The sequence below is a fragment of the Phyllostomus discolor genome, chromosome 6 (genome assembly GCF_004126475.2).
Source record: "Phyllostomus discolor isolate MPI-MPIP mPhyDis1 chromosome 6, mPhyDis1.pri.v3, whole genome shotgun sequence".
NCBI classification, from domain to species: domain Eukaryota; kingdom Metazoa; phylum Chordata; class Mammalia; order Chiroptera; family Phyllostomidae; genus Phyllostomus; species Phyllostomus discolor.
Genome location: NC_040908.2, coordinates 64,817,346 through 64,842,704, shown reverse-complemented (window position 1 = coordinate 64,842,704; position 25,359 = coordinate 64,817,346). Strand labels below are relative to the sequence as shown.

The 25,359-nt window shown below is 47.5% G+C and overlaps 1 protein-coding gene across 6 annotated transcripts in view; it reads right to left on the bottom strand.

Annotated features, from left to right (window-relative positions):
• BCL2L11 (BCL2 like 11) overlaps positions 1 to 11,592 on the bottom strand; it is a 45,737-nt gene extending 34,145 nt beyond the window's left edge. Inside the window, exons 1-3 of one of the 6 annotated variants that reach the window (XM_028516584.2) lie at positions 9,741 to 10,001; positions 8,788 to 8,924; positions 8,530 to 8,619 (exon numbers count right to left, since the gene is read on the bottom strand). In XM_028516584.2, coding sequence (XP_028372385.1) covers positions 8,530 to 8,619; positions 8,788 to 8,911 — 214 coding nt within the window. In that variant the 5' untranslated portion in view covers positions 8,912 to 8,924; positions 9,741 to 10,001. Of the gene's footprint in view, positions 1 to 8,529; positions 8,925 to 9,736; positions 10,005 to 11,287 lie in introns of those variants that run through there. The other 5 variants (XM_036028282.1, XM_036028281.1, XM_028516585.2 and 2 more) reach the window with 5 other exon arrangements.
• Positions 11,593 to 25,359: the final 13,767 nt, after the last annotated feature.

Genomic DNA, 25,359 nt, shown 5'->3' with positions numbered 1-25,359 from the left:
AAAGAAAGAAGAGTGAAAAGTGGAAGAAATATCAGTAACTTGAGATATGCAGATGACACCGTATTATTGGCAGAAAGCAACCAGGACTGGAAAGGACTTTGATGAAAGTGAAAGGAGAAAGTGCCAAAGCAGGACTGTACTTGAACGGGAAGATAAAAATCATGACTACAGAAGAAACACACAACTTCAACAGAGATAATGAAGACACAAAAATTGCTAAGACTGTGCCTACCATGTTTCAGTCATCAATTCAAATGGAGACTGCAGCCAAGAAAATCGAAAGGAGGCTGAGCCTTGGAAGGGCTGCCATGAACAAACTGGGCAAGATGCATCGTTAGAGACCAAGACTAAGACGACCCGCACCCTCTATTCGCAATCACTACATACGGATGTCAAAGCTGAAGTGAAGAAGGCCAACAGGGAAAGAATTCATTCATTTGAAACACGGCATTGGAAGAGAGCTCTACAAATACCTGGACCACCAGAAGTATGAACAAGTGGGTCCTGGAGCAAATTAAGCCTGAAGCATCACTGGAAGCAAAAATGACAAAACTGAGGTTGCTCTACTTTGAGCACATCATGAGAAGGCAGGTTCTTTGGAAAAGACAATAATGCTGAAAAAAGAGAAGGCAACAGGAAAAAGAAGACCATACATGAGCTGGACTGGCTCCACAAAAGGAACTCTAGGTTTGAGTCTATAGGAGCCGAGTGGGGCTACTGAGGGCAAGACACTGTGGACAACACTCATTCATCGTGTTACCAGGAGTTGGGGACAGTTCAACAGCCCTTAACACACACACAATGTAGGAAAAAAATGTAACTCCCTGACCAAATAGAATTTGCCCCAGGCATGTAAGATAATTAATGCTGAATATCAATCAATGTAATAACTCACCTTATCAGTAGGCTCACATAAGCAAACTCATATATCAACTCATACAGAATGAACATTTTTAAATCCTCACCCAAGGATATTTTTAGTGAGAGAGAAAGGGGAGAGAGGGAAGGGAGGCAGGGAGGGAGGGAGGGAAAGAGAGAAACAGCTATTGGTTACTTCCCATACTCATCCCGACCAACCAGGAATTGAACCCACAACCTAGTTATGTGCCCTGACTGGGAATGAAATTTGCATCTTTTGGTGCATGGGGCAATGCTCCAAGCAACTGTGCCACCTAGCCATTTTATAAATCCAACACCCCTTCCACTCATGGTAAAAACTCTTAGTAATCAAGGAATAAAGATAAACTATCTTTCTAAAGAGTACCTACAAGATACCTACAGCTGACACTACACTTAATGATTAAAAACTAAAAGCTTTCCTTCTGTGACCGGGAAAAAGGCAAGCATGTCTGCTCTCACTACTCTCATTCAACATAGAAGCATACAAACTACTCTCTTTTTCTTGCTCTTTTCCAGCCGGTGCAAAAGAGCAAGAAAAAGAAATAAAATGCACACAGATCAGAAAGGAAGAAATAAAATCGTCTCTTTGTAGATTACATGACTGTCAACATAGGATGACCAAGACGTTTACAAAAAATACTTTGGAATTTACAAGTTCAGCAAGGCTGCAGGACACAAGATCAACACCCAGACATGAGCTGCATTTCTGTATGCTGAAAATGAACACAGGGAAATGAAAATTAAAGATACAACACCACTAATAACTGCTCCAAAGTAAATGAAATCTAACAAAATAGACACAAGATTTGCATGCTGAGAATTACAAAACCTAAAGAATTAAATATTTGAAGAGACCTGTTTATGGATTGAAAACGCAACATAATAAAGATGCAGAGTCTCCCCCAAACTGATCTATAGGGTTAACACAATTCCTTTCAAAATTTCAGCAGCAGTTTTTGAAGGCACAAGCAAGCATATTCTAAAATCTAAATGAAAAGGCACAGGACCTAGGCTAAACAATTTTGGAAAATATTGAATAAAATATGAGGAATCATTCTACTATCATGGCCTAGTATGTAACCACAATAATGATAGTGTGATGTTCACAGAGGAAAACAGAATCCAGAAACACACCCACACAAAATACCCAGATTTCTGACAAAGGTATAAAAGCAGTTACATGGAAAGTGAATGACCTTTTCAACAGCTAGAAAGAATAAACACTGATCTAAACCTCACACCTTACACACAAATTTACTCAATGTGAATCACAGATCTAAATGTAATACACAAAACTATATATAATAAAACCTCTAGATAAAGAAAAAACTAGGTGAAAAATCTTTGGGACCTGGGGATGGATGCATAGGTCTTAGACTGCACACCGGAAACATGATCCATTGAAAGCAAAACTGAGTAACAACTGCATCAAAATTAAAACCTTGCCCTGTCAAGTTAAAAGGATGGACGACAAGCCCCAGGTTTTTAACAGGTCAACAGTGACACTGTGGCACACCCACACTGTGGAATACTACTTAGCAACAAACACCAAGTGGCCACTGACACACACATCTTGGGTAGAACACAGGAATAAAGCTGACTGAAAACAGCCAACCCCAAAAGGTCAGGTGCAGAGTATGAAGCTATTTCTATCACATACATGGAGTGACAAGTGTACATTAGGGAAAAGAGATCAGTGGTTGTCATGGAGGGGAGGGGAGGGGAGATGACTGTGGCTAGACAAACAGCCTGAGCAGCCTTGGGATGAAGCTGTTCTGTATACTGACTACAATGGTAGTGACACAAACATACCTACTACATGTGACAAAACTGCACTGAATAAAATACACACACATGTGGAAGCACATGTGAAACCGGTGAAATCTGAATAAGGTAGCCGGATTCCATCAATGTCATCTGCTGGTTGTGGACATTGTACTATTATGCAAGGCACTGCCATTATGGGAATCAGGGTAAAAGGTATACAGATCTCTGCATTATTCTTTACAGCTGCATTTGAATTTATATCTCTAAATAGTTTAAAAAGATAAAAATTAAAACCATCTTGACAGTTAATCAATCACTAAATGTTATTTGGAGCCAGTAAAGAAATTCTTTTTTCTTTTTTCACTTTCTATCCCCACTCAGGACCTACAAAGTGTACTTGTTTCTGTTAGTGTCCAAATCAGTGAAGGCAGGAACGAAGTCTTCATAAAGACTCTATCGCCAGGCTCCAGGGTGCTTGAAAAACAAAACCATTCCACCTCCCACTTTTCCAAGCCCGCCCGTACCACAAGTTTAATGGTTAAACAAAATGGGTACTCATGTTTGCCTGGAGAACACAGCTATCTACAAAGCTCATGAATGTTTAAGATGCTTATAAAATGAGGTTAGTTAGTCTCATTCTCCTAAGTCGACAAAAGCAACCAAAGGAGTGAGTTTCATGCAAATGATGTGATTTGAGTGGGAAGAATCAGATCCGGCTGCCAGGGCACCACCGCAAATGCCAGCTGCTCCGTCTGCAGGGCCAGCCCTGACTGCAGGGCCAGCCCCTCCAGCTAACACAGAATGCCAGCTACAGGTCTCAATGACATTTTCTAGTAGCCCCACTTTAAAAAGTAAAAAGAAACAGGTAAAATATCAAAAAATGTATTTTATTTAATGGCCAACACACACAAAATGATACTCAACATCACTTATCATTAGGGAAGCACAAATCAAAGCCGTAAGGGGGTACCACATCACACCCATTAGCATAACTACTATCAAGAACCCCAAACAGCTAATGTTGGTGAACATATGGAGAAACTGGAACCCTCGTGACTGCTGGTGGGAATAATAAATGGTGCAGCTACTATGGAAAACAGTATGGAGGTTCCTTAAAAAACTAGTAACAGAACGATTATATGATCCAGCAATCCCACTGGGTATGTACCAAAAGAAACAAAAGAGATACTTGCACACCTATGCTTAGAGCGGTATTATTTATGATAATCAAGGGATAGAAGCAATCCAAACATCCATTGACCAGTGCACAGATAAAAATGTGGTCTGCACACACAATGGAATATTATTCAGCCTTAAAAAATGAAATTCTGACATGGGCTACAAAATGGACAAACCTTGTGGGCAGTATGCTGAGTAAAATAAAAGTTAAAAAAGGACAAATACTATAGAATTCCACTTATAAGAGGAACCTAGAAGAGTCAAAATCACGAACAACAATAAAATGCAGGTTGCCAAGAGCTGGGAGGAGGGGAATTGGGGAGTTGTTTAATGGGTATAGTTTCAGTTTTGTAAGATGAAAGATTTCCAGCAATTGGTTGCATGATAATACAAATATACTTTTAACAGTACTGACCACACACTTAGAAATGGTTAAGATCATAAATTTTATGTTGAGTTTTTTACCCCCTCCATTTAAAAAAATTTATTCACTGTATTCAAAATATCTCAACATGTATTGGGTTGGCCAAAAAGTCTGTACGGTTTTTTTCTATAAAGTAAAAGACACATTTTTCATTTTCACCAGTAACTTTATTGATTTGGATATTTTGAGTATGTCGGCTATCTCCCTTGAGGTATAATGCTGAGTGTTCTCAATTAATGTGACAATTTGATTGCTATCAACTTCCACTGGTCTACCTGACTGTAGAGAGCATCATCCAGTGAGAAATCTCCAGCACAAAGCACCCCAAACCACTTTTGACATCTTCAATTAGTCGCAGCACCTTCTCCATACACCGCATCAATCTTTTTTTGCACTCCAGTTGTGTTTTTACTTTTCTTGAAATAATAAAGCATAATATGCTAAAAGTGTTGTATTTCCTCCCATCTTCAATATCAAAATGCCTACTCCAAAACTCAGCAATTTTGGTAAATTTTTTAAAAAATGCATGCAGATATGACAGCTGTCACAATGCAATCGAACAAAACTGTTTCTAAGTTAAAAACAACTAAGCACTACTAGGGCCATCTTACGGGGGAAAAACAGATAATCTTTTTGGCTGATCCAATAATTAGTATGATAATGACTGGGGTATTTCATCCTTGTGTTCAAGTACTAAGCCTTAAATTCTCACGTGAACTGACACTGTCAGCACATCTGACTTGGATGAGGCTCACCGGAAGGCTCAATGCCCACGTGTGGCTTCCCTGTGAAGCCTATGCCGAGCTCCACCTGATCTGTCACTCCTACGTGACAAATCTAATAGCTAGATCCAAATAATTAAAAATATTGGGGGAGGGGGAAGGATCTTTTTCTTGCTACCAGACATTTGTGGACACGTTGTTATTGTTCTCAGTCAGCTCCTTGGAAAGGCTAATAAATAGGCAACTCTTGAATACCTCTGAACATCTCCTGAGTGTCTTCAGGTCCTCAGGATTTACAGGATATCATGCCTCCCCTCAGAGCTCACAAACTAAAAGACCAGCTAAGAGGGGAACATGCAGGACCCTAAAGGACACAACTCCTACATGGAATTCCGATGTGCCAGGGCCAAGTGTAAACTGTAAGGAATTTACCAATATGGCATGTGGGAGTTAATTATTGGCATTCACCCCTATCCTGACCTTTCCAAATCAATTTGTACTGCCAACAGCATCGACTACACCTTCTAAGTGGGACTCTGCCCAGCATTTAGTGCACAACTCGCATTAAAACAATTCGGTGAAAGCATGCTCAACAGAAAAGGCCACCAACACCATCAGTGGTTTTGATTAACATCATCAGTTCTTCCCTAAGAGCGTCTGTCCCCTTCTTCCCAGAAAGGAGACTAGAGTGAAAAAAATGACTTCTCACAGATATTCTTTGAAAGTATCATCAGAAATATTGGAGACATAGAGGAAAACATGAAGGTGTTTCTGATACAGACATCAAACTGCTGTGCGTCCCACACACAATGCACTTTTTCTCAGTAGAACAGAGATGCAGGAACATTAACATACACTGCTCTCTGCCCCAAGCTGTGGAGCAGAAAGTGTCTGCGGACACTGATGCTCCTGGCTAAGGAGAATCCCTTCATAATCTCCCAATTGTACCCAACTGGTGGAAAAGGATCATAAAGGCTTCTATGTGAAAGACATTTTGCATAAATTGTCAACAGCTTCATTGACGATCTTAATGGATATGACTGAGTAAGGAATACTGAACATGGCCAAAAAGAAAAGAGCCAAATCTACCAACTCAGCAAACTTCTCTCACCTTCAAGAACTGAATGAACTATTTTAAGAATATCCAGGAAAATGTTACAGACTACGAAGATGGTAAACATTATTCCACCCAACACACTCACATCTGACTGTCATTTCCTCCCACCCGCCCCAAGCTTCCCCTGCTCAGTCCCTCCCCAACTCATCTCCCAAGAACTAATCTTGAAAACTTATCTTGGACATTAACTTCAGACCTGTTCCTTGTAACTCATCTTCTTAGCTTCCCAGCTAAGAGGGGAGCATGCAGGACCCTAAAGGACATAAAGGACACAACTCCTACATGGAATTCCGATGTGCCAGGGCCAAGTGTAAACTGTAAGGAATTTACCAATATAAGCAATTTAATCCCATGCTTTCAATTATCACACCAAACTAAGGAAATGTAGTTAATATTATAAAATTACACCTTAGGATCCATTACTATACTTCACTGCATAACCATAACTTTGCTTAACAACTTAAGATTGTGATCTCTAAAGCTCTCCATCTGTCATCTCAAGTAACGGTGCTTACACCTAGTAATTAGCTGTCTAATGTGTATGTCACCAAGAAAGCACTCATGCCACCCTTACATTAAAAAGCATGCTGACTCACCCTCTACTTGGTTAACGGGGAACAAGAAACTATTTCTGTGCATTAAGCCAACACCTGCACAGACTGGTTTGGTCTGTAGCAAAAAACTAACACCTTTTGAAGGATCCTTAAACACGTAGGTTTTTAAACACACACACCACTGAGCCACGTTAATTCACTTAAGTGAGCAGGGATGCTGAGGGTTCATGTACTCAGGATTATTTCCATGGACAGACAAACAGTTGCAAGCACCAAGAACTTCTAAGGCTGAAATGAGTTCAGGAGCCATACCAATAGCAACAATTAAAGGTAGTTTAAATAGCAGTAATAAAATTTCTGGCTCCTTGCCCTAAGGAAGAACCCTAATAAAGGCAGTTGTCCCCTGGTACCCTTGGGGTTCTAGGACTCCTGGGGATACCAACAGCCACAGATGCTCAAGTTCCTTATACAAAATGGTATAAACATAACACTGCACATGCCCAGTATTTGCAAGGATGTGACAGCAGGGTGTACCTGCACATCACTTCATGCAATGTTTGTCACGTGTGACAAACTCAAGATTCGCTTTTTGGAAACTTCTGGGTTACCCCTGGCAATGGAGGATCCACCCGCAGTTGGTGATTCCTCAGACGTGAAACCCATGGATATGGAGGGTCAAGTGTAGCTGCTAATGTTTTTGTCATTTGTACCTGCCACTTCCCAGGTGCGCGCCTCTGACAAGTTACCAACTCTTTATGGTTCTATCATTCTCTGTGACCTGGAGATGGACGTGCACCATTCTCACCTTACTGCAGGTTATGAAGACTGAGCCCTACAGAATCTGCAAGTGCAAGATTTGTCATTGTGTTCCAACAGTTGAGTGTCTCCTGGTGACTGTGTCACTTAGGTTTTAATATAATCACTACTGAATTTTTAAATCGATAATACTGCCAGCTTGCTTGTATCTTGTCAAAGCAGGGAGGACTAATCTGGACCAATGGTAAAGAACCAGCTGAATCCTGATGAAGACACAAGCCTTTCCCATCAGTGGTAACAGTGATTTGAACCCACCCCCGTTACTGCCCACACTCAAAGTCACATGCCAAGGGTCAAGCCTGTAGATGTTTTTATCTCACTTGCATAGTGTTTTGAAAGTGCTAAGCTAGTTGCTAATGCTTAAAAATCAGGACATTTGGCATCAAAATCTACATTCTTGAATTACCTTGCAATATAGGAAAGAGATCTACCATTTAGACCACATACCTTCAGCGCCACAACGGGGGGGGGGGGGTGCCTGCAAAGGCTCTCCAGTTTACTAGAATCTCACCAGGTCAGCTCCCTCAGTATTTCTGAGAATTGGTGTCTGCTACTCCTGGTTCAGACCCTGAAACTGCCTTTCACCCCTGAAATAAAAGCCCACAATCTAACTTCATTAGGGCTACATCCATACTCTCTGAGAAACAAAATAAGCCCAAAGAATTTGAGAATGTAAACCATGTTCATGTCTCTATGTTGACACTAACTATGTCAGTTTTGAAAATGATTAACCTGTTTCAACTTTCTTCACACTTTCAGTTACATTAAGCTGTTTGTTATAAATGAGTCCCTTCCAAGTAGAATGTCATTAATAAGTAAATCTTAGTGAATTGCTAAGATTTATTGCTCCCACAACTTATTGCTCCCACAAAACTTGGTGGTATTAAAAAACGGGTGTTTTGATATTTTATTTGATACATCCACCATTCCCATAAAAATATGGAATAAATCAGCCCAAGGATTCTAAAAATGGGCTAGAAATGTCACACACAACCTTTCGTAGATAGTCAAACAACACAAGTCCACTGCCTCCTACCCGGAACTGCTTACCCATTGCATTGAGATAATGGTTGAAGGCCTGGCAAGGAGGGCTCGGGGTTTGAGTTGATTTGTTGCAGCTCATGGGTGCTGGGCTCCTGTCTGTGTCAAAAGAGAAATACCCGCTGGAGGATCGAGACAGCAGGGAGGATCTTCTCACAAAGATGAAAAGCGGGGATCTGGTAGCAAAAGGCCCGGGACTGGCCGGTGGGGCCAGCGGGCCCTGAGGGCTGCCGTGGGGGCAGCGGTCCCCTTCGCCTTCAGGATTACCTTGTGTCTCAATATGTACAGAAGTGGGAGCCCCAGGCCTGAGCTGAGGAGGCCCCTCCGCAGGCTGTAATTGTCCACCTTCTCTCCCACACTCAGAACTTACATCGGAAGGTTCCTTTGCCATTTGGTCTTTTTTTCTGCAAGTAAAATAAAATCTAAGATTATTTTAAGCAAAATAATAATTACAAACTATGTTAGCTAACTTTCAACTACTCATTAAAAATCAATACCAAATACTTTAACAGTAACTCGTTATTTTGTATATTTTACAATCTTTCCAATAAGAATAAAAATAAGCCTAAAATAACACAAGTATTATTATTTATGGGGGGTGGGGGTGCTTAACTTCTAGCCACTAAAAACACTGTGACAACATCCATGACTTGTGGGGCTGGTGCTGGAACACAGACAAGTTTTGGAAGAGGGATGGTTTCTGAGGTCTATTCACAGGGCTCTGCTCAAAGCCGACTGGACTAAGCCAGAACACCCGGAGGACTCCGATTCCCTGGTTCCCGAGATTAGACCCTGGGCTTGGGGCACAGGAGAGTGCACAGAGGCAGCGACTGTAGGCAGCTGGCCGCGTTCCCCGCTCCGGCCCCATTGTTCTGCCGAAAGTGCTGAGGGCAGCAAGTCTGGGGAGGTTTGGCAAGGGCCGTCCGTCGTAGTAAGTGCGTCACAATAGAGTTTGTAACTCCGAGCCCGCTCACCCCGCTCTGCTCCCGCCCGCCCGTCCGCGGTCCCTCGCGCGGGGGCAGCAAGACGCACCCACCCAGCAAAACTTCCCCCCAGTCCACCCGCAATGTTAGACTAACACCTCTCCAAATAGGGGATCCCCGAAGCCGACCCCGGGTGCCCCAGCAAGTCAACAGGAGCCCAACATGCTAGATACCCCAGGCGCGCGATCCCTTCACCCGGTAGATCCTCCCACTCCCCGCGAGCAGGCCGAAACTCACGTCCGCCCCTTCCCTTCCCAGCGTCGCGTCCGGGCCCGGGCCCCGCGGCGTCCGGCCCGCAACTTTGGCCGACCAGGAGCCCCCAGACCGTCACCAAGGAGGCAGCGCACAAGATAAAGCCCGGGACCCGCGCTCAAAGGTCGCGGGTCGGCGCAGAGGCCACAGCTGGCCGCGCGCCTCTCGCCGCGCTCGGCCCGGGCGCCAAGGGCTCCGCTCGCCGCGCCTCTGTCCCGCACTGCCCCGGCCGCCGCCGCTGCCGCCGCCGGGAACATCCTCCCCTCCGCCGCTCCTCCCCTCGCGCACTGCGCCAGCCGCCGCCGGCTCCGCCACCTCCCCGCGCGACTGGCGCCGGTGTCCGCGTTCCCGATTGGCCCGTGCGCACACGCTCCGTGCCCTAGCCAATCGTCGGCCCCGGCGGGGGCGGTGCCTACCGGCCAGGCAGCGAGAGCCTAAGGGATTGTTGACAAATACGCCTCTGAGCGCCTCGCGGGCCGTGACGGCGGTGGCTTCAAGAGCTCGGGACTCCCGGCCCGAGGCCCGGGCGGCCCGGCTACCCGGTCTACGCCTCTGTCCATCCCGATGCCACGCGCGCCTCAGTGGCTCCTGCAGCCCAGAGAAGCCGGTCACCTGAGACAAAGCAGGAGCCGCATGCGGTCCTCAAACCCCGGTCTTTGCCGCTGGCCGCCACCCCCCGCTCAGGTTCTCCTAGAGGCCTCCCCTTTCCCAGCCGCAGCACCCATCCAACTTCCTCCCACTTCCTACGGTGCGCTGGGGCCACGCACCAAATCCGCTCCGCCAACCCCGCGGGCAGGGCACCGCAAGCAGCAAGCTAGGGGTCGGACTGAGCTTGGGCACGCCCGAGTAGCTAAGACCAACCGGCCAGCCTCAAGGACAGAACATGTCTGCTGCCCGCTCCCGTCCGCCGTGTCGCCCCGGCGGTGGAGGTGGCCCTCGGTTTCTCGCTGTCCGCGGCTCTTGAGCCTGGCATCGTTCGCAGGACGCTCACAGAAGAAGCAGGGCTCCCGAACACGTCCGAGAGGTGGACGCAGCGGCTGCCCCTACCCCTCTGCCTGATGTCCACAAGAAAAAGCCGAATCTAGTCAGTTCCCAGCACAGTTCCGCAAATACTCTAGATCGAGCCCGCGCGCCCGAGACAGGCTCCTACCGCGCGGCGGGAGAGACTTCTCGGCTGGGCACGCAGCTCAAACAGAGAAGCAGCCTCAGATCCAGAGACGACGCGGAGAGCACGCACTGCTGCCTCTCCAGGGGCCCAAGACGCTGCACCACCCTGCGCGCCGCGACGCGGTCGGTTGCGCACTTCCACTAAGTACTAGCCATCTCTGTGAGGACGACCCTTCCCAAACTGGACCTGCCTGGGTAAAGGACCCGATCAACTCTGATCGCTGCTTCCCGCCGGGTCACAAGCTGGAGAGGGACGTGTTTCTCCGCCAGCACGTGCGCGGGAAGCTGGCAGGAGGTGGAGCGTGTGGCTCCGGCGCCAGTCAACCACCCGTCCCGCCCCGTGCCCGGGGTCCGTAGGTATTTACCTTGCGTTTCTCAGTCCGAGAGTCAGAATTAGACATTGGGGGAGCACGGGCCAGGGGAAGTCGCCGAGGTGGCGGCGGCGGGAGCGGGACGAACCTAGCAACCCAAGGCGATGCTGGCTCCAGTGGACAAGGAGCGCCGAGCGTCTGCGAGGACTTGTCGGCGGCAGTGGAGGCGACGCTGGCGTAAGCGGTCAGACGTGCTCCAAACTCGCAGGCTGCCAGAGCGAAGTGAAACTTGCGCGCCGCTGCAGCCCAGCGCAGGGCCCGCGACTCTGTACCCGCGCCCAATCACCGTGGGCCCCGCCCCCACCAAGGCCCGCCCCGCTTCCCCCTGCTCCGTTCCTAGGCGCTGTGGTCCCCGCCCCTTGGCTGGGCAGCTCCTGCCTTTGCGTCTGAGGCAGGTAAAGGACCCGCGCACTGCGCGCGCCGCTCGCCCCACAGCAGCCGGGCGTGTTTACCGAGTGACTCCGGCTGCCGTCGCCCTGTTACCCATCCCCCACCCCAATGTGCATCCTCGCCTCACCCCTACTTGGTAACGGCCGCGGTGTGCGCGTGGAACAGAGGGGGCGCTCCGGGCACAGACCCCGCCCGGCCGCTGCCTCCCGCACAGGCTGGGGAGGCGGCCTAGAGCCTTGAACCCGCTTCTGGAGTTTCAGCGGTTCTGTAACAGGCGCGGGGACAGGTTGGTCCCCTAGAACGCGCCAGTCCACGGTGGAGTAGGGCGCCTCGGCGCGATCTCCACTCCGAGTCCCGGCTTCTGGCGGGACCCGATCTTCAGGCAGCTCATCCTCCCCAGGGGCGCCCTCAGGCCACTCGCAGGGCCACCTAGCTTTTCTCTTGGTCCGCTAAGCGGCCGAGCCCTTTCTTAGTGGGCAGAGCCTAGAACAGAGCGCAGAGCGATCCCCAAGGCCTCTTTCCGAAGCCCGGGTGCGAGACGGGAAGCGAGCGCACAACCGAGTAGGTGAAATAGGGAAATAATAAAATAACTTAAAAAAAATCCTTTTGAGAAAAAAAAAACGAAAAGAAGGAAAAGATGCACGGCCTCCAGGTGGGAGAGAGGGTGGTGCCTCCGCTGAGTTGGGATCCCCATGGCTCTTTGCGCTCAGGGAACCGTCCCTCCGCACGCTGAGGCTGGTGCGGGAGGCCGCGGGGGCCAAGCGTGTGTGGAGCGCAGAACCGCCCGCCCTTCAGTCCTGCGCACCTTATGTCCTTCCTCCTTGGAATCTGGGGCCCCATCCCCGCTCCTTCCCGCGCGCCTCTGGTGTTTCTCGGGGTCCGCACCCTCACCTGTCTTCTTAGTGCCTGTTCTGTGCACTCCCTCCCTGCGATCCCTGGGCTTTGGGACACCGCGACGCGGGAGCGGCGGTAAGGTCAGTCAAAAGAAGGGACATTTCGCCGCGGGGGAGCCCCTGGCTAGACGGATTTTTAGAAAACCTCAATTTAGGAACCGCCCTAACCACCACCCCGGAACGAAGGGAGGGTCCTCGGCGCTGTCCCGCCTTCTGTCCACCTTGGTCAGTTTTTATTTTGTAAGCAGATGTAGAGGGGCAGCGTGACAGCATAGGCCCGGATTATAGTCTCATAGCATACCTCGGCGAGTCCCGAGCGAGTGGCTGGGGATTGGGGGTGTGGAGATTTTGCTGCAGGAGGGAAAGGACGAGCGTGGACACGGCCAGGTGGACGCAGAGGCCGGGGGTCTATCCCGACCGCGGCTTGGAGCACCAGCTCAGGATCGTACGTGGCGGTCGCAGAGGAACTCTGCGCGGTAGTCGCTTGGCATGACACCGGGAACCAGCCACCAAACCGACAACGCCCGCTACGAGCACTAACCTGCTGGGAGCCCATGTTCTCCGCGCTTTCCGTGGGCTTGGGCGAGGCAGGCAGGGCCGGAAAAAGAAGCGCGCAGAAGGAAGCCCTGAGGGTGTCGTCTGCTCCGGTGCAGCCCCACCGCCCCCGCGCCGCCCGCTCTAGCGACCCGGTGAACAGTTTAAAAAACAAAGGTGCAGAGAAAAGCAACCTGTTAAGAGTTCTATGTGGCACACAAGCAGGAGGTCGGCCCCGAGGTGGCTGTTTACGCCACCGAAGCGGTGCTGAGGAGCTCGGTCCAAGGGTTCCGCTCCGGTGATCGCAAGCCCTTCCTAACCAGACCCGCAGAGTCCGGAGGTCCTCCCGAAACCGGCCCTTGCCCAGAGGACGGGCAGCACGAGAAGGGCGTTAGGCATCGGGTCTCTGCTCCGGTCACGGATGGCGCCCTTGAGGACACGGGTGGAGTGGAGCGGTGCCTCCTCCACGACAAATGGAGCGGGAGGACGGAGGATATCTGGGACCAGAAGGGCCACGTGGATCTGAGACAGAGGAAGTCGGCGACCCTCGCCAGGCACTCGGGTGTCGCTGGGGAGGTCTCTCCAAGTTCCGAAACCTACTTACTGCATTGTATTGCCCGGCCGACCTCCCCGTCCTCGGCAAGCGGCGAGAGAGCCTTCGAGTCGTTTCTTTTCTTTAGGAAACATTGTATATGCGATTCTAGAGAACTTAGTATACAGGTGCGTTTAGCGAAAACGTTTTCCGCGCGCTGTCCTGCGGCGGGAGCGCTGCAGCCCTGTGGGGGATAAGTCAAGCGTGTGCTTTGCGGAGCCAGCCACGAGTGCAGGCTCCTATGCAGCCGCGTGTTTCATCGCAGAGTCCGGGAGTCTCTGACTCACTGGAGCCACTCACTCGCTGAGCTGAACCTCTACCCGCGGGTGTTTGATTTCTGTGCTTTGATTTTTTTTTTTAACCCAGCACGACAATTGTTCAAAATCACTGGGAATCTGAGTCACCGCTGCCAGCGGGAGACCTTGGGTGGCACTGGTCGGTGGGGCGCGTTCTCAGGAAGCCCACTCTGTTGAGGGGGCCCTCAGAAGCCGGAGAGATGGCGCGGGCGGGCGGTTACAGGGAGGGTGCACGCCGCATGCACTCTCGGCGACAGCCCTGCGCGCGCCTGGGAGGGACCGGGCTCCGTGGCCTCCAGCCTGCCCGCCCGGCCTCCGATCCAGCTCGAGTGTCCCAGAAGGGGCGCGGTGGCAGCTGCGGGCGGGCAAACACCCTGCAGCCGCGCCCGCTACAACTTGGCTCCAGGGTTGGGAGAGTGTGCCCATTCCCGGGCTGGGGGCTGCCGCGGCGCGGGGTAGAAGGCCCAGGTGGCCAGTGGGTTGGTGATTACAGCGATTGGCGCCTGGGGTATGTATGCAGAGTGTTAAAGACAGAGATAACCCTCAGGGCATCATCCTTCACCGACACAGAAATCCAGCACTGCAAAACACGACACAGAGGAATAGGTCTTATTGCTGGCTCACTCGCAGCGTCTGGATGCCCACCCCGGAGCACCTGTATACCCCGAGGTCGAATTTCCTGGGACCCGGAGGGTAAAGGCTGTCGATTTTGAATAACCCGAGCAAGCCTTTTTCATTATAGAAATTCCTAACTCGGTGACACCCAGTCTGGAGGAAACCCACTTATTCCGTAAAGGACTGGGGGTGGACTCCAAATCAGCTGGCAGCTTCAGAGCTGAGCCTGAAAATGTATTACATTTCCCCATCCTCACCCCACTCCCGCAGCGCTCTCCCTCCCTCCCGTCCCTTCCGTAGTGCCTGGGGTGCCACCCTCTGGCGTGCACAGGCAAGTGAACTTGCTGAACGGGGGAGCAGTAGAACTGCAGACACCTGCAGGGTTCTCCCCAGCAGAGCCTCCGCTTCAATCCCTCTGCCCACCCCCACCCCTCACTCGCTGGCAGCAGGCCACCATTCCTGAAACGTCTGGCAGTGGTGTGACTGCTGGGGGTTGGGGGAGGCAATGGCAACTTTGTGCATCTTCCACATGGCTGCTGAGGGAAATTCACCACCTTCAGTTGACACCAAGGAGCCTCGCTAACGCCTCCCCCGCCGCCCCGCCCCCCAGCTCTGCCTTCTAACAAGCATTGGATGGCAGGATAAAGACATCCCAGCAGAAGGGAGAAGATGCAGGCCAGTGATTTTGGAGACACTGCACTGGGTGTATTTTATTTCACTTTCCATGGTTTTGATGCCAGTGCATTTTTTATTACTTGAAAAAAGCTCCCCAAAATAATAGATTGCTTTTCTAAAACTCAACAAGGTCCAACAGAGGGACTGCCCTCCTTTCCAATAACCAGCTGCACACGCTACTCTCCCTTCTTCAAGTTTTCAGTCAGCCTTAAATTTCACTCACCAAATTACAGTTCACCCCGGGTTTTCATGGTTTACATTTATAGTTTTAAATATGTCACTTAACCAGCTGCACCTTTGCCCTCATGGGAGTGGCCATCCTTAGGCAGCACTCATGCTGGTAAGACCCTGGTCCCTTTGCAGCAGCCCAAAATGCAGTTTCAGGGGCTCAGAGAAGGGGGTAGGGGCAGCCACAATGGGAATGGGGGCAGCACAGGGAAAGAGCATAAATTTTAATAGTCCAACAATAACTCTTCCCTTCAAATACACTCTGTTACATCAGTAATTTCTAATGAAAACCTTCATTCTTTATGCACTGTGGTTAAGCACCATCAAATCAGTACTGAAAAAACTTTGATCATATTTGCAAGATGCACTGTGATGAACTTTCGCTGACCAAGATTTCAAAGTTTGTAATTAATACTCTTGACAGCTCCCTGACTAATCTGTCAACTTTCAAAGTCTTTAACCACAAAGTTCAAAACCATGAGATGGGTAGTCCCTATACCTTCCACATATTGTGATATCATTATTCAAGATAACTTTTCCTGTAGGTTTGCATTAGGAAACTCACCAATTTTTGTCATATATTCAGCAGGGGAAATTCAGTGATTTGGATGAGTGTTGTATAGAAGAGTCTGGGTTTGGTCTGAATGGTGCCAGTCACAGAATAAGTGTCCAGAGGTAGAAATTACTGGAGGCAGATTTCTATTCAGTATTTTCACAGCTTTAAAAACAAGAATAAAATAGACTAAATTTAAAAATACAGACTCAAATGGCTGGTGCAGAAGAGGCTTGCCTCACTTGCATGCAGTCAGGGAGTTAACCCCTCCAGCGGCATTCTGAAGAGAAGTGCAGTACTAGTGGGAAAGGCCAGGCGTTGACGCAAAGATTTTTTCTAAGCCTAAATTCTAGGGCCATCTAAAATACTCCTCCTCTTGCATTCTCTGTTTCTCACAGGTGGCAATAGGAACCCTAAAACAATTAGGGTCTAGATGGAAGGACTGGGCATTATTCCTGTTGTAACTCATTTCATGCTGATCCCATGTAATCTGCTTCTGCCAGTGGGGATGATGATGATGATCATCCTTTCACTTATGCATTATGCACTGGGGTCCTCACCTGCGTTAGGGACCATGCAGGGCCCTGGAGACTTGTGGTGTGCACTGTAGGACTTTTTACAAATATGGTCTTAATACAAAATAAGTAAGCTAATGTAGCATTGACTACTATACAGTTACAGCATTTATTACCAGGGAGTTCTTTAGGACTAACCAAAGTACTATGAAAGTTTAGTTTTCTTACCAAATATACACTTCCACAGAAGTATAAAAATGGTGCATATTGTAGGCCCCTCACCCTGCCTGTCACTATGTGACCCAGTTACGGTAGGCAAAGAGCCCCAAGCTGACTACCTCTTTACAAGGAAAATTATGGTGAATAGCTCTTGAAAAAGCATCAACAAAGAGGTTCTTTTCCAAACAAGAGAATATGAACAAGTTATACATTTTTGTAGAACATTTTAAAAAGGACAGACCCAAAGCAGAGACTTTTTGCTTACTTGTATTTCTCTAAAAACAGCAAGAACATAAGAGCCACTGGAACTTCCCAGTGAGTGGAATTTGAGAATATCTACTTCAAAAGCAAAACGGCCCACACAGGACAGTATGTGGGTATGTTAGTATGTGGGTTTTCAGGGGGAGATTCATAACATCATTTTGGCTTCCTACTCCTGAGTTGCAGCAGGTTATTTCTTTTCCTCCTCTTTTTGAATCTCCCTGCATTTTCTTTGTTCTGGTTGGGAAAGTAGGATGGTCCAGGATGGGTGATGACTGAGCTTTGCAGCCTTCTGAGTAAACCCCATTTTTCCACAATGCTCAGGGCAAGAGGTGCCCAGTGCACTTGCAGCAACATCCCAGCTATATTCCCAGGACTCTGTGTACAAGGTGTCCCTTCTTTTTCTATTGTTCCATACCTCTGTTCATGTAAAGTAACCCCAATGCGAAATGTCCCTCAATAAACTCCTTTCTTGCCCAAGCTAGAAGGATACAGTCGTCTTCCATCCCCTGCATCCAGCTGCCTGTAACTTTCCTTGACCGATACAATGGAGAGGGAGTGACACAGTGTGAATTCCAGAGGTTGGGCCTTTAGAAGCCTTGCAACAGTCACCTTGCTCTCCTAAAACCATGAGGCCACTTGCTGGGCAGGAGCCCAGTCCAGCCTATGGGAGGATGAAAGGCCATGTGGAGAAGGACCAAGGGGCCAACAGCTAGGTGTGCTGTCAGACATAAGAGTGACATCATCACCTTGGACTGCCTAGTTCTGTTGAACTACAATGACCTCAGATACAGTGTGACTGCAGAACTTGGTCCTGTCCTGTTTCTAACAAGACCTGGAACCAAAGTTTCAACCTTGGACATACCACTTACAAGCAACACTTGTGAACACCACTTACCCATAGGACTGGTGAACCCTTAAAACCCTACCCTGAATCCTGGAGCAGAAGAGACACTTGAGCCTTGTGTCCTGTCTCCTTGCAAGATGACTCCCAAATAAAGCTCCTTTCTTCTCTGAAAAGCTAGTGTTATGCCTGTATGTGCAGTGGGCAGTGGACCCTTGTTCTATAACAATTGAGTGGCTGGACCTAAGACTAGCTGAAGAACTGCCCAGGTTGCCTACCCATGGAACTGCAAGAAGTAAGCAAGTGTTACTTATGCCACTGAGTTTTCGGGTGGTATGTACACAGCAATCAGTCACTGAAACAGATGCCCACCTTAACATTCAAATTGGCATTCAATGGGGCCATCATCAGCTGCACTTCTGCCACTTAATTACCTGAGGACAATTCTATAATCACGCAACTAAAGCAGTTGATAGTGAAGTGAAGCTAGCTGATGGGCTTAACTGTAAGAGACCATTTCAGTCCTAACAGAGTAGTTTGCAAAGCCATAGGGGTGTCCGGATAGTGGGGTACCTGGGAGAGAACTTGAATACTGGGCTGGAAGTCCCCCTGCAGGCCACTTCCCTAATCCATCAGTCTTTTCTGCCTTACAAACCAACAATCCACCAGTCCTTTGCATGTTTCTGAGGGGCTTAACCTCCAACAAAAACACTGAGTAAAAACAAAGTATCAGGGATGAGAAAGAAGGCAGAAAATATTTGCAGCCAGGGATCAAGCCTTAAACATGCCTAGGTCCTCCTGTACCATCAGCAGAGAAAAACAGCGGGGGCCTGGTCAGGCCTAACTTCAGTTAGCTGGTGTGATGGGAGGGGCTGGCACATACCTCTTCATCACTTTACTTCACTGGAGCTGCAGCGTTTCTCTGCTCCCAGGGATTTCTTAAGCAAGGGTACAAGGGTGGCCAAAAGGGGTTCACCTCCAAGCCCCAGGGTCTGTATGCTGTAGCATATTGGTACCCCTCAGAAATGGTGGGGAGGGTGGAGTGAGGTATTGATAATTATGTAAAGGCCACATGGACAGCTGCCAAAGGCAGCAAAACAAAGGGTTGCCAACTCATGTTCCCTAAAATATCATCATCAAGGCTTTAAAAGGTTTCCAAGAAACCCATAAGCAGTGAGTTCCTACGCGAATCCGTCCGTGAGCACGGACACCTGGGGGCGGAGTGTGAGGATGTGGAATCACGCATCCACGTGGGCGTGTGACTCGCCACTTCTGTCCAGCTGGATATTTTTATCACTCCGTGAGGCAAAGGTGTTTCTCACTTCCACGGCTTTGAAGAGAGTCCTCCTTAAAGAAGGTGCTCACATCAACACATAAGCCCTCAACTGAGTTGGAGGATGCCCCTTGTGACGTGACGGCAGCCTGGGAATGACATGCTGGGAATAAGTACAAATATTTCTCACTTGATAACCCGACCTCCTTTATATGTCTGAAATCTCTCATGATGATTGTGTGTGGGAATACCACCTTCTTCAGGTAATTGTTGAAAGTATTAATGAGAAGGACTACCGGTCAACATCCCTCAGCTATACGATTAATGTGTCAAGAGAGAAACTGGCTTTTGTGTCTTTACCATCCGTGGAAAAGGCATCCCTAGTTTCTCTGCTCTGTGGTTTTTACACCAGAATTCGGTCTCCACTTCCTTCCAGACCTTCACCAGATTCTTTAGATTCTTGCCTCACCAGATCACCTTCCTCTAGTATTGTTTTGATCTGCGCATTCTTCTTTCCCAAAGCCCACAGTCTCTTCTATTTGCTTCTCAGGTTAAAGCAAAATCATGGACCTGAACTTTGTCCTTCCACTGCACTTGACTGACTGGATGTCCACCACTCACGCACAGGCTGCACGTTCCACTTGGGCCAAGGAACTGTATGGTGCCTTCACTGGACGTTCTTCCAGCCTTTCACTGAATTGCCATACTTGCCATTCTCTCTCACTTGACACTGAATTAGGTCTCTCACTTGTAACTGAATTAGGTCTCTTTTGGTGCTTGGTTACAGAGTTACTGCCTTGCTAAAGCCATTCTAAAATAGTCAGCGTCCCTGAAACAATATGGACAGGTTGTTGAACTTTGCCAAGCCCCCGTTCCTTCATCTGTAGAAAAAGGTGCTATTGCTCTCTTAAGGTTTTATACAAATTAAATTAAATTATAAATATGTAATAATACATAGAATGATTATAATAATAAAGCATTTAGTACTACTGACCTTGTTCCAGAGTAGATGCTAGCTAGATACTAATTTCATTTGCTTTCCTATCACCTTTATTTTTCCTGAACACTTAGTCCTTATCTGTATGCCTGTGCCTGACTTTTATACTTGTAAAATGTGTACATATCTGTATATATACATATACATATATACTTTTTTTCTGTTCAAAAATTCCATTTGGCTTTCTAATAGTTTCAATTTCTTTGCTGAGACTTCCTATTTTTTGTTTCAAGTGTGTTCATATTTGCTCACTGAAGCATATTTACGATGGCCACTTTAAAATCACCATATAATTCTGACATTATTGTCATCTCAGTGTTGGCATCTACTGATTGTCCTTTTTAATTCAGTTTGAGACCTTCCTCGTTCTTGGTATGATGATGAATGTTCAACTGAAACCTAGACATTTGGGGTATTATGTTATGAGACTCTAGTTCTTGTTTAAATTTTCCTTAACTAGCCTCCAGTGCTGTGGCAGTCAGGCACTAAAAGAATATGTCTTCCTGGCTGCTTATTAAAACCCCTTCCAAACTCTTCGGTCAGTAAGGAGATGTCCAGCCACCAGAGACGAACACACTCTCAGGAGGTGGCATGTCCCCTTTCAGGCTCCTGTGCTGCCCGTCAGGGGACTGCAATGGCAGAGTGGCTGCCGCTACACTTGAGACCCCTCCAGCTTCGGCTGCCTGGAGGGGCACAGCCAGGACCAACATTGTGGGAGGAGTCCCAGGGGCCCCACCCGTCACCTTTACCCACAGTCTAGCAGTGGTCTCCCGTGTCTAAGCTGTCCTCGGGGAAAGGACAACCTGTCTGACGGGAGGGTACTAAACCCACTGGGACAATATTGGTTTTAAAGAGTGAGATCTTAGGGCACATCTTTCAGGAGGTCAGAACTGGTTAAAATAAAAGAAAAATACTTGTTCTTATATTTCCTACATGCCATCTTACCACACAGGTGCTCCTCAGACCCAGTACCTCTCACAGGGGAGCTAAATGTAACAGATGAGCACATAATGTGGGGAGAGGACAGAGGGAAAAGTGTCTATGGAAGCTGGCCCCCAGGTGCCCAGGAAGTCAGAGAAGAGGGGGTTGCAGAGAATTCTCTCCCAAAAGCTCACCAGGGAGCCAGGGTGTGGACAGGGCACCACCATCTCCTAGTCCTAGGACTGTGGCCAGTGACCTTCTCCAGCCTGTTTCCTCGCATGTGAAATGACAGGATGTGGTGTCCTAACGGCACTCAGCGAGTGTGCCGTGTTTGGTGCCGGTCAAAACGGCTGGTCAGTGCACAGAAATAGAAACTACCAAACCACAAGTAAACTTGCTGTAAGATCTTGATTACACCAATTTTTCAGGAGTCTCTCTGCAACCAACCTTTACTTTCTGAGGGATTAGATATGGGTGGACTAGTCATGTAATTTTCTGCCCAGTCTTTTCCAAATAAATTGATTTTGAATTAAGAAGATAATGAGCCAGAAACTTTAAAAGAAGCAGAACCTTAAAACAATCAACAAATGGTTTTTAATCTAAAAGATGATGGGGGATTCAGAAAGTGATTGATGAAATAAGGTTTCCATGTACCTTGTGGTTGTTGTGCACGGCCTTGCAGTAACTGATCCTCCAGGTGCCTGCGGCCACCTCAGCCTGCCTTCATTTTACCCTATGTTATTCCGTGCTTCTGCTGGCCAACCCCAGTCCCCAGTGGACATTTATTTCATAGGTTGGTCCCCCAGCCTCTGCCCAGGACCCAGCTCTCCTATGCAGTGTTTCTGTGCTCTCCACACCCCACCCCACGTGGCTGGGCGTGTGAAGGCAACGAGGTAAGGGGGACCACTGGGCTGCCTGGACTGGCCACCAACCTGCATCTCCAGTGTCTTCATCACAGTGTCATGAAGCAACACACGGCCCTTTACAGATGTCATCCAGTCTTTCTGTGCTCTGCTGCCTGCTGCCTAGTACTGCCATTCGCTGCACACCTACTATGTGCCAGGTGACAGAGGAGTTCTTTATGTTGACCTCCTGTTTCAGTCCTCACAACAACTCTGTCACCTGTCACCCATTTTTACAGATGGAAAAGCCAAGTCTGAAAGAATTTAGGGCTTTGCTCTAAGTCATATACTTCATAACTGGCACAACTAGGGTTTTGCTCAAGAGCTTTCTGCTCCCATAGCCCTGTCAATCTACCCTGCCTCTATCTTCCCCTTGGTGCCTCACTGTTTCCAGCCCTGCTGGGCATGGGAGGTTGCACTGAGGAGGTGCTGCTGCCACTGTGGCAAGTGTAGGCCCCTGACATTCTCCAGGTCAGGATGGATGTTCCGTGTGCGCACCTGCTGTGGAGAATGTGAGTCTGCCCGGCCACACAGCTTCTCCGAGAGGGCAAGGGCAGCAATGGGGGCCCAAGGGACTCTAGGATGTCACCACTGGAGGAAGGTGCCAAGGACCTGGCTTCAGAGACAGCTGCCTGGATACAGAAAAGCCAGCTTAATGGTCTTGATGCTCCTCCTGAGAAGGGCAAGGCTTCACCTCTCCAGAAAATCCACATGCTAAGGAGGACCAGATAGGAAAAGTATTCCAGTATTCCATACTGGTCTGTGGGCTTCTCTGCTGCTCCAGACCACACCCTCAGTCACCAAACACAATTTACACCCCTTCCAAAGGGCAACATGCTGACTGTCAAATTGCAATTAGTGACAAGAGCCACAATCCAGTGCTTTACCACTTCCCATTGAAGACTCCCAATCTCACTGAATGCACAGAGGACTTGGCCTTCTCTTCCACCATCACCCGTGAAGAACTGCCTACACACATGTTTTCTAAGGGGTCAGAGTGGTAGGTCTGTAACAGTTAATTTGCCACCTGAGCACCAATGCCTGGTTAGTGGCAACATAAAGAACATACTGGAAACACTCCCATGAGGCACAATCCCTCTGTGAGCTGTCGTGCTAGCTCTCTCCATTGCCCCACTGACCACCAGAGAGTGGAGCTCTGCTCCTGCGTCCACTGAGCACTGGCCAGCTCCTCGAGGCACAGCTAAGAACACAGCTTGTTGAGCTCCCCAGTCCCAACAACACAGACATTCTCATGGTTTCTACCAAGTTTTATTAGTGTGCAATGAAATTCCATGGTTCCACTAAATAATCAGGACTCCACCTCCATATTTTCTCTTAATTGATGTAAGTTACATGTTGTCTTGATTAGTTCTTCAGCTGATGGAAATATTCCGCATAATCTGAAATGCTAGAATGGAGAAATTTCCTTCCTCACCAAACGACAAAAACACCTTAATGTAGACTAACTAGAAAGTTTATTTTGAGGACAAATTTACCTTCAAAATATTCTTCTTTGCCGAGTTTTTTTTCCAAAGAAATAGCACATAATTCTGTTATTAGTCAAGTATTACTAAAGATGCCCATTTCAATAAAGGAATGGGCCCTTGAACCCTGATGCTGTGACTTCTAAACCACGATAAATTCCTTCTTGAAAATGTAAGGATTGAGCTTGGAAGAATGAGTATTTATAAATATCAGTATTATTGTGTGTTCTTCAGTTAGTAATGAAAATAATTTCTTTAAAAGACTTGCATTTTCCATTACTGTCTGCTTAATCATCATCACCTAAAACAAGAATGCTGACACAGAGGCATCCATGTTAACCACTTAATAAGAACTTCTGACATTTATTCAAACTGCTACTGATTCATAAGAGGAAAAGTTTAAAAAGAAGACAAGTGCATATAGCCTTCCCTTTAGAATACAGGAAACCATATAAAAGTATTGGCAATGGAATTAAAGTAACCACAACGCCGCTCTTGGTAGCATTTTCTACAGACAAAGACATTGACATGAAACGAGAAAGAATGTGAAATTAGGTGGTTGTAATAAAGCTTCACTATTAGCTTCACACCCTTCCATACAAAAGAATATGGTATTTTCACAAACTGATAGTTCAGCCTTGTAAGTACAGACGTGAAGAAATGTGAACATACCCAAGAAGGGATCATTTTCAGTCAGACAATTTTTTTCAGGGAGCAGAAGTTCCATCAACTGCCAGAACTAAACATATATTAAGAGTCCAAAGTTATTAGGGAGAAATTCTGTGTCAGTGGTTCTTGAAACTTTTAATTTCAAGGGCCCAAATGATTTCAAAAGCAATATGGGAGAACTTCTACTTCTAGTTAGGTTGTGGAGGGATTTGGGAGAACTTGGCTCCCATGGTAACAACCAGAGGTTGAACCCAAAGATAAATCAAAAATTTCTGAGACTCTAGTCCAGCATCCTCCCAGCTCAAGTGCTGAGAGGGTAACAATGCAGAATAGGAGTCAGGTGGGACTGGGCCAAGCCCATGAGCTCAGTCTAAAGCAGCCCCTCCTCAACTTGACTTGAGGGGAAATCTTAACACTCAGCTCCTCACCCTAACCACAAGACAAAAGAGAAGAAAATAAAAGAAAATAAAATTCATGCAGGTTGTGGGTTTGATCTCTGGTCAGGGCACATGTGGGAGGCAGCCGACAGAGGTTTCTCTCTCACACTGATGTTTCTCCTAATCAATCTCTCCTTCCCTCTCTAAAATCAATAAACATATCCTCAGGTGAGGATTAAAAAATTAAAATGAAAATAAAATATTTTATACACAATGTTGAGCACAATAAAAGTTACTAGATCTGCAAAGAAGCAGAAAGATGTAACCCAAGATCTAGAGAAAGCACAAATACCAGGGGATATTTCATGAGATAAATGCAACCACTAAAAACAAGACCACATGGAAAATTCTAGATCTACAAAATGGAATATCTGAGATAACAACTCAGTGCTGGGTTTAATAGCAGAAATAACATTATAGAACAAACATCAGTAAGCTTGAAAACAGAGCAGTTGACATTATTCTAAGTGGGGCAGAGAGAAAAAAGGAAAAAATATGAAGACAGCATCAGACCCTGTGAGATTATTTAGCAACCTCACATATGTGGTTGGAATTTCGAAAGTCAAAGAATGAAAGACAAAATTCTAGAAGATGTAATGGTTGAAATACTTCCAAATTTGATATAAAACATCCTCCATATGTATCCAAGGAAATTGAAATGGTACACTAAAATTCATCAAAATTAAGAACTTTTACTCTGTAAAAGACTATGTTAAAAGGATAAGGGGACGAGCTATAACCTTGGGGGGGTGTGGAGGAAATATTTTC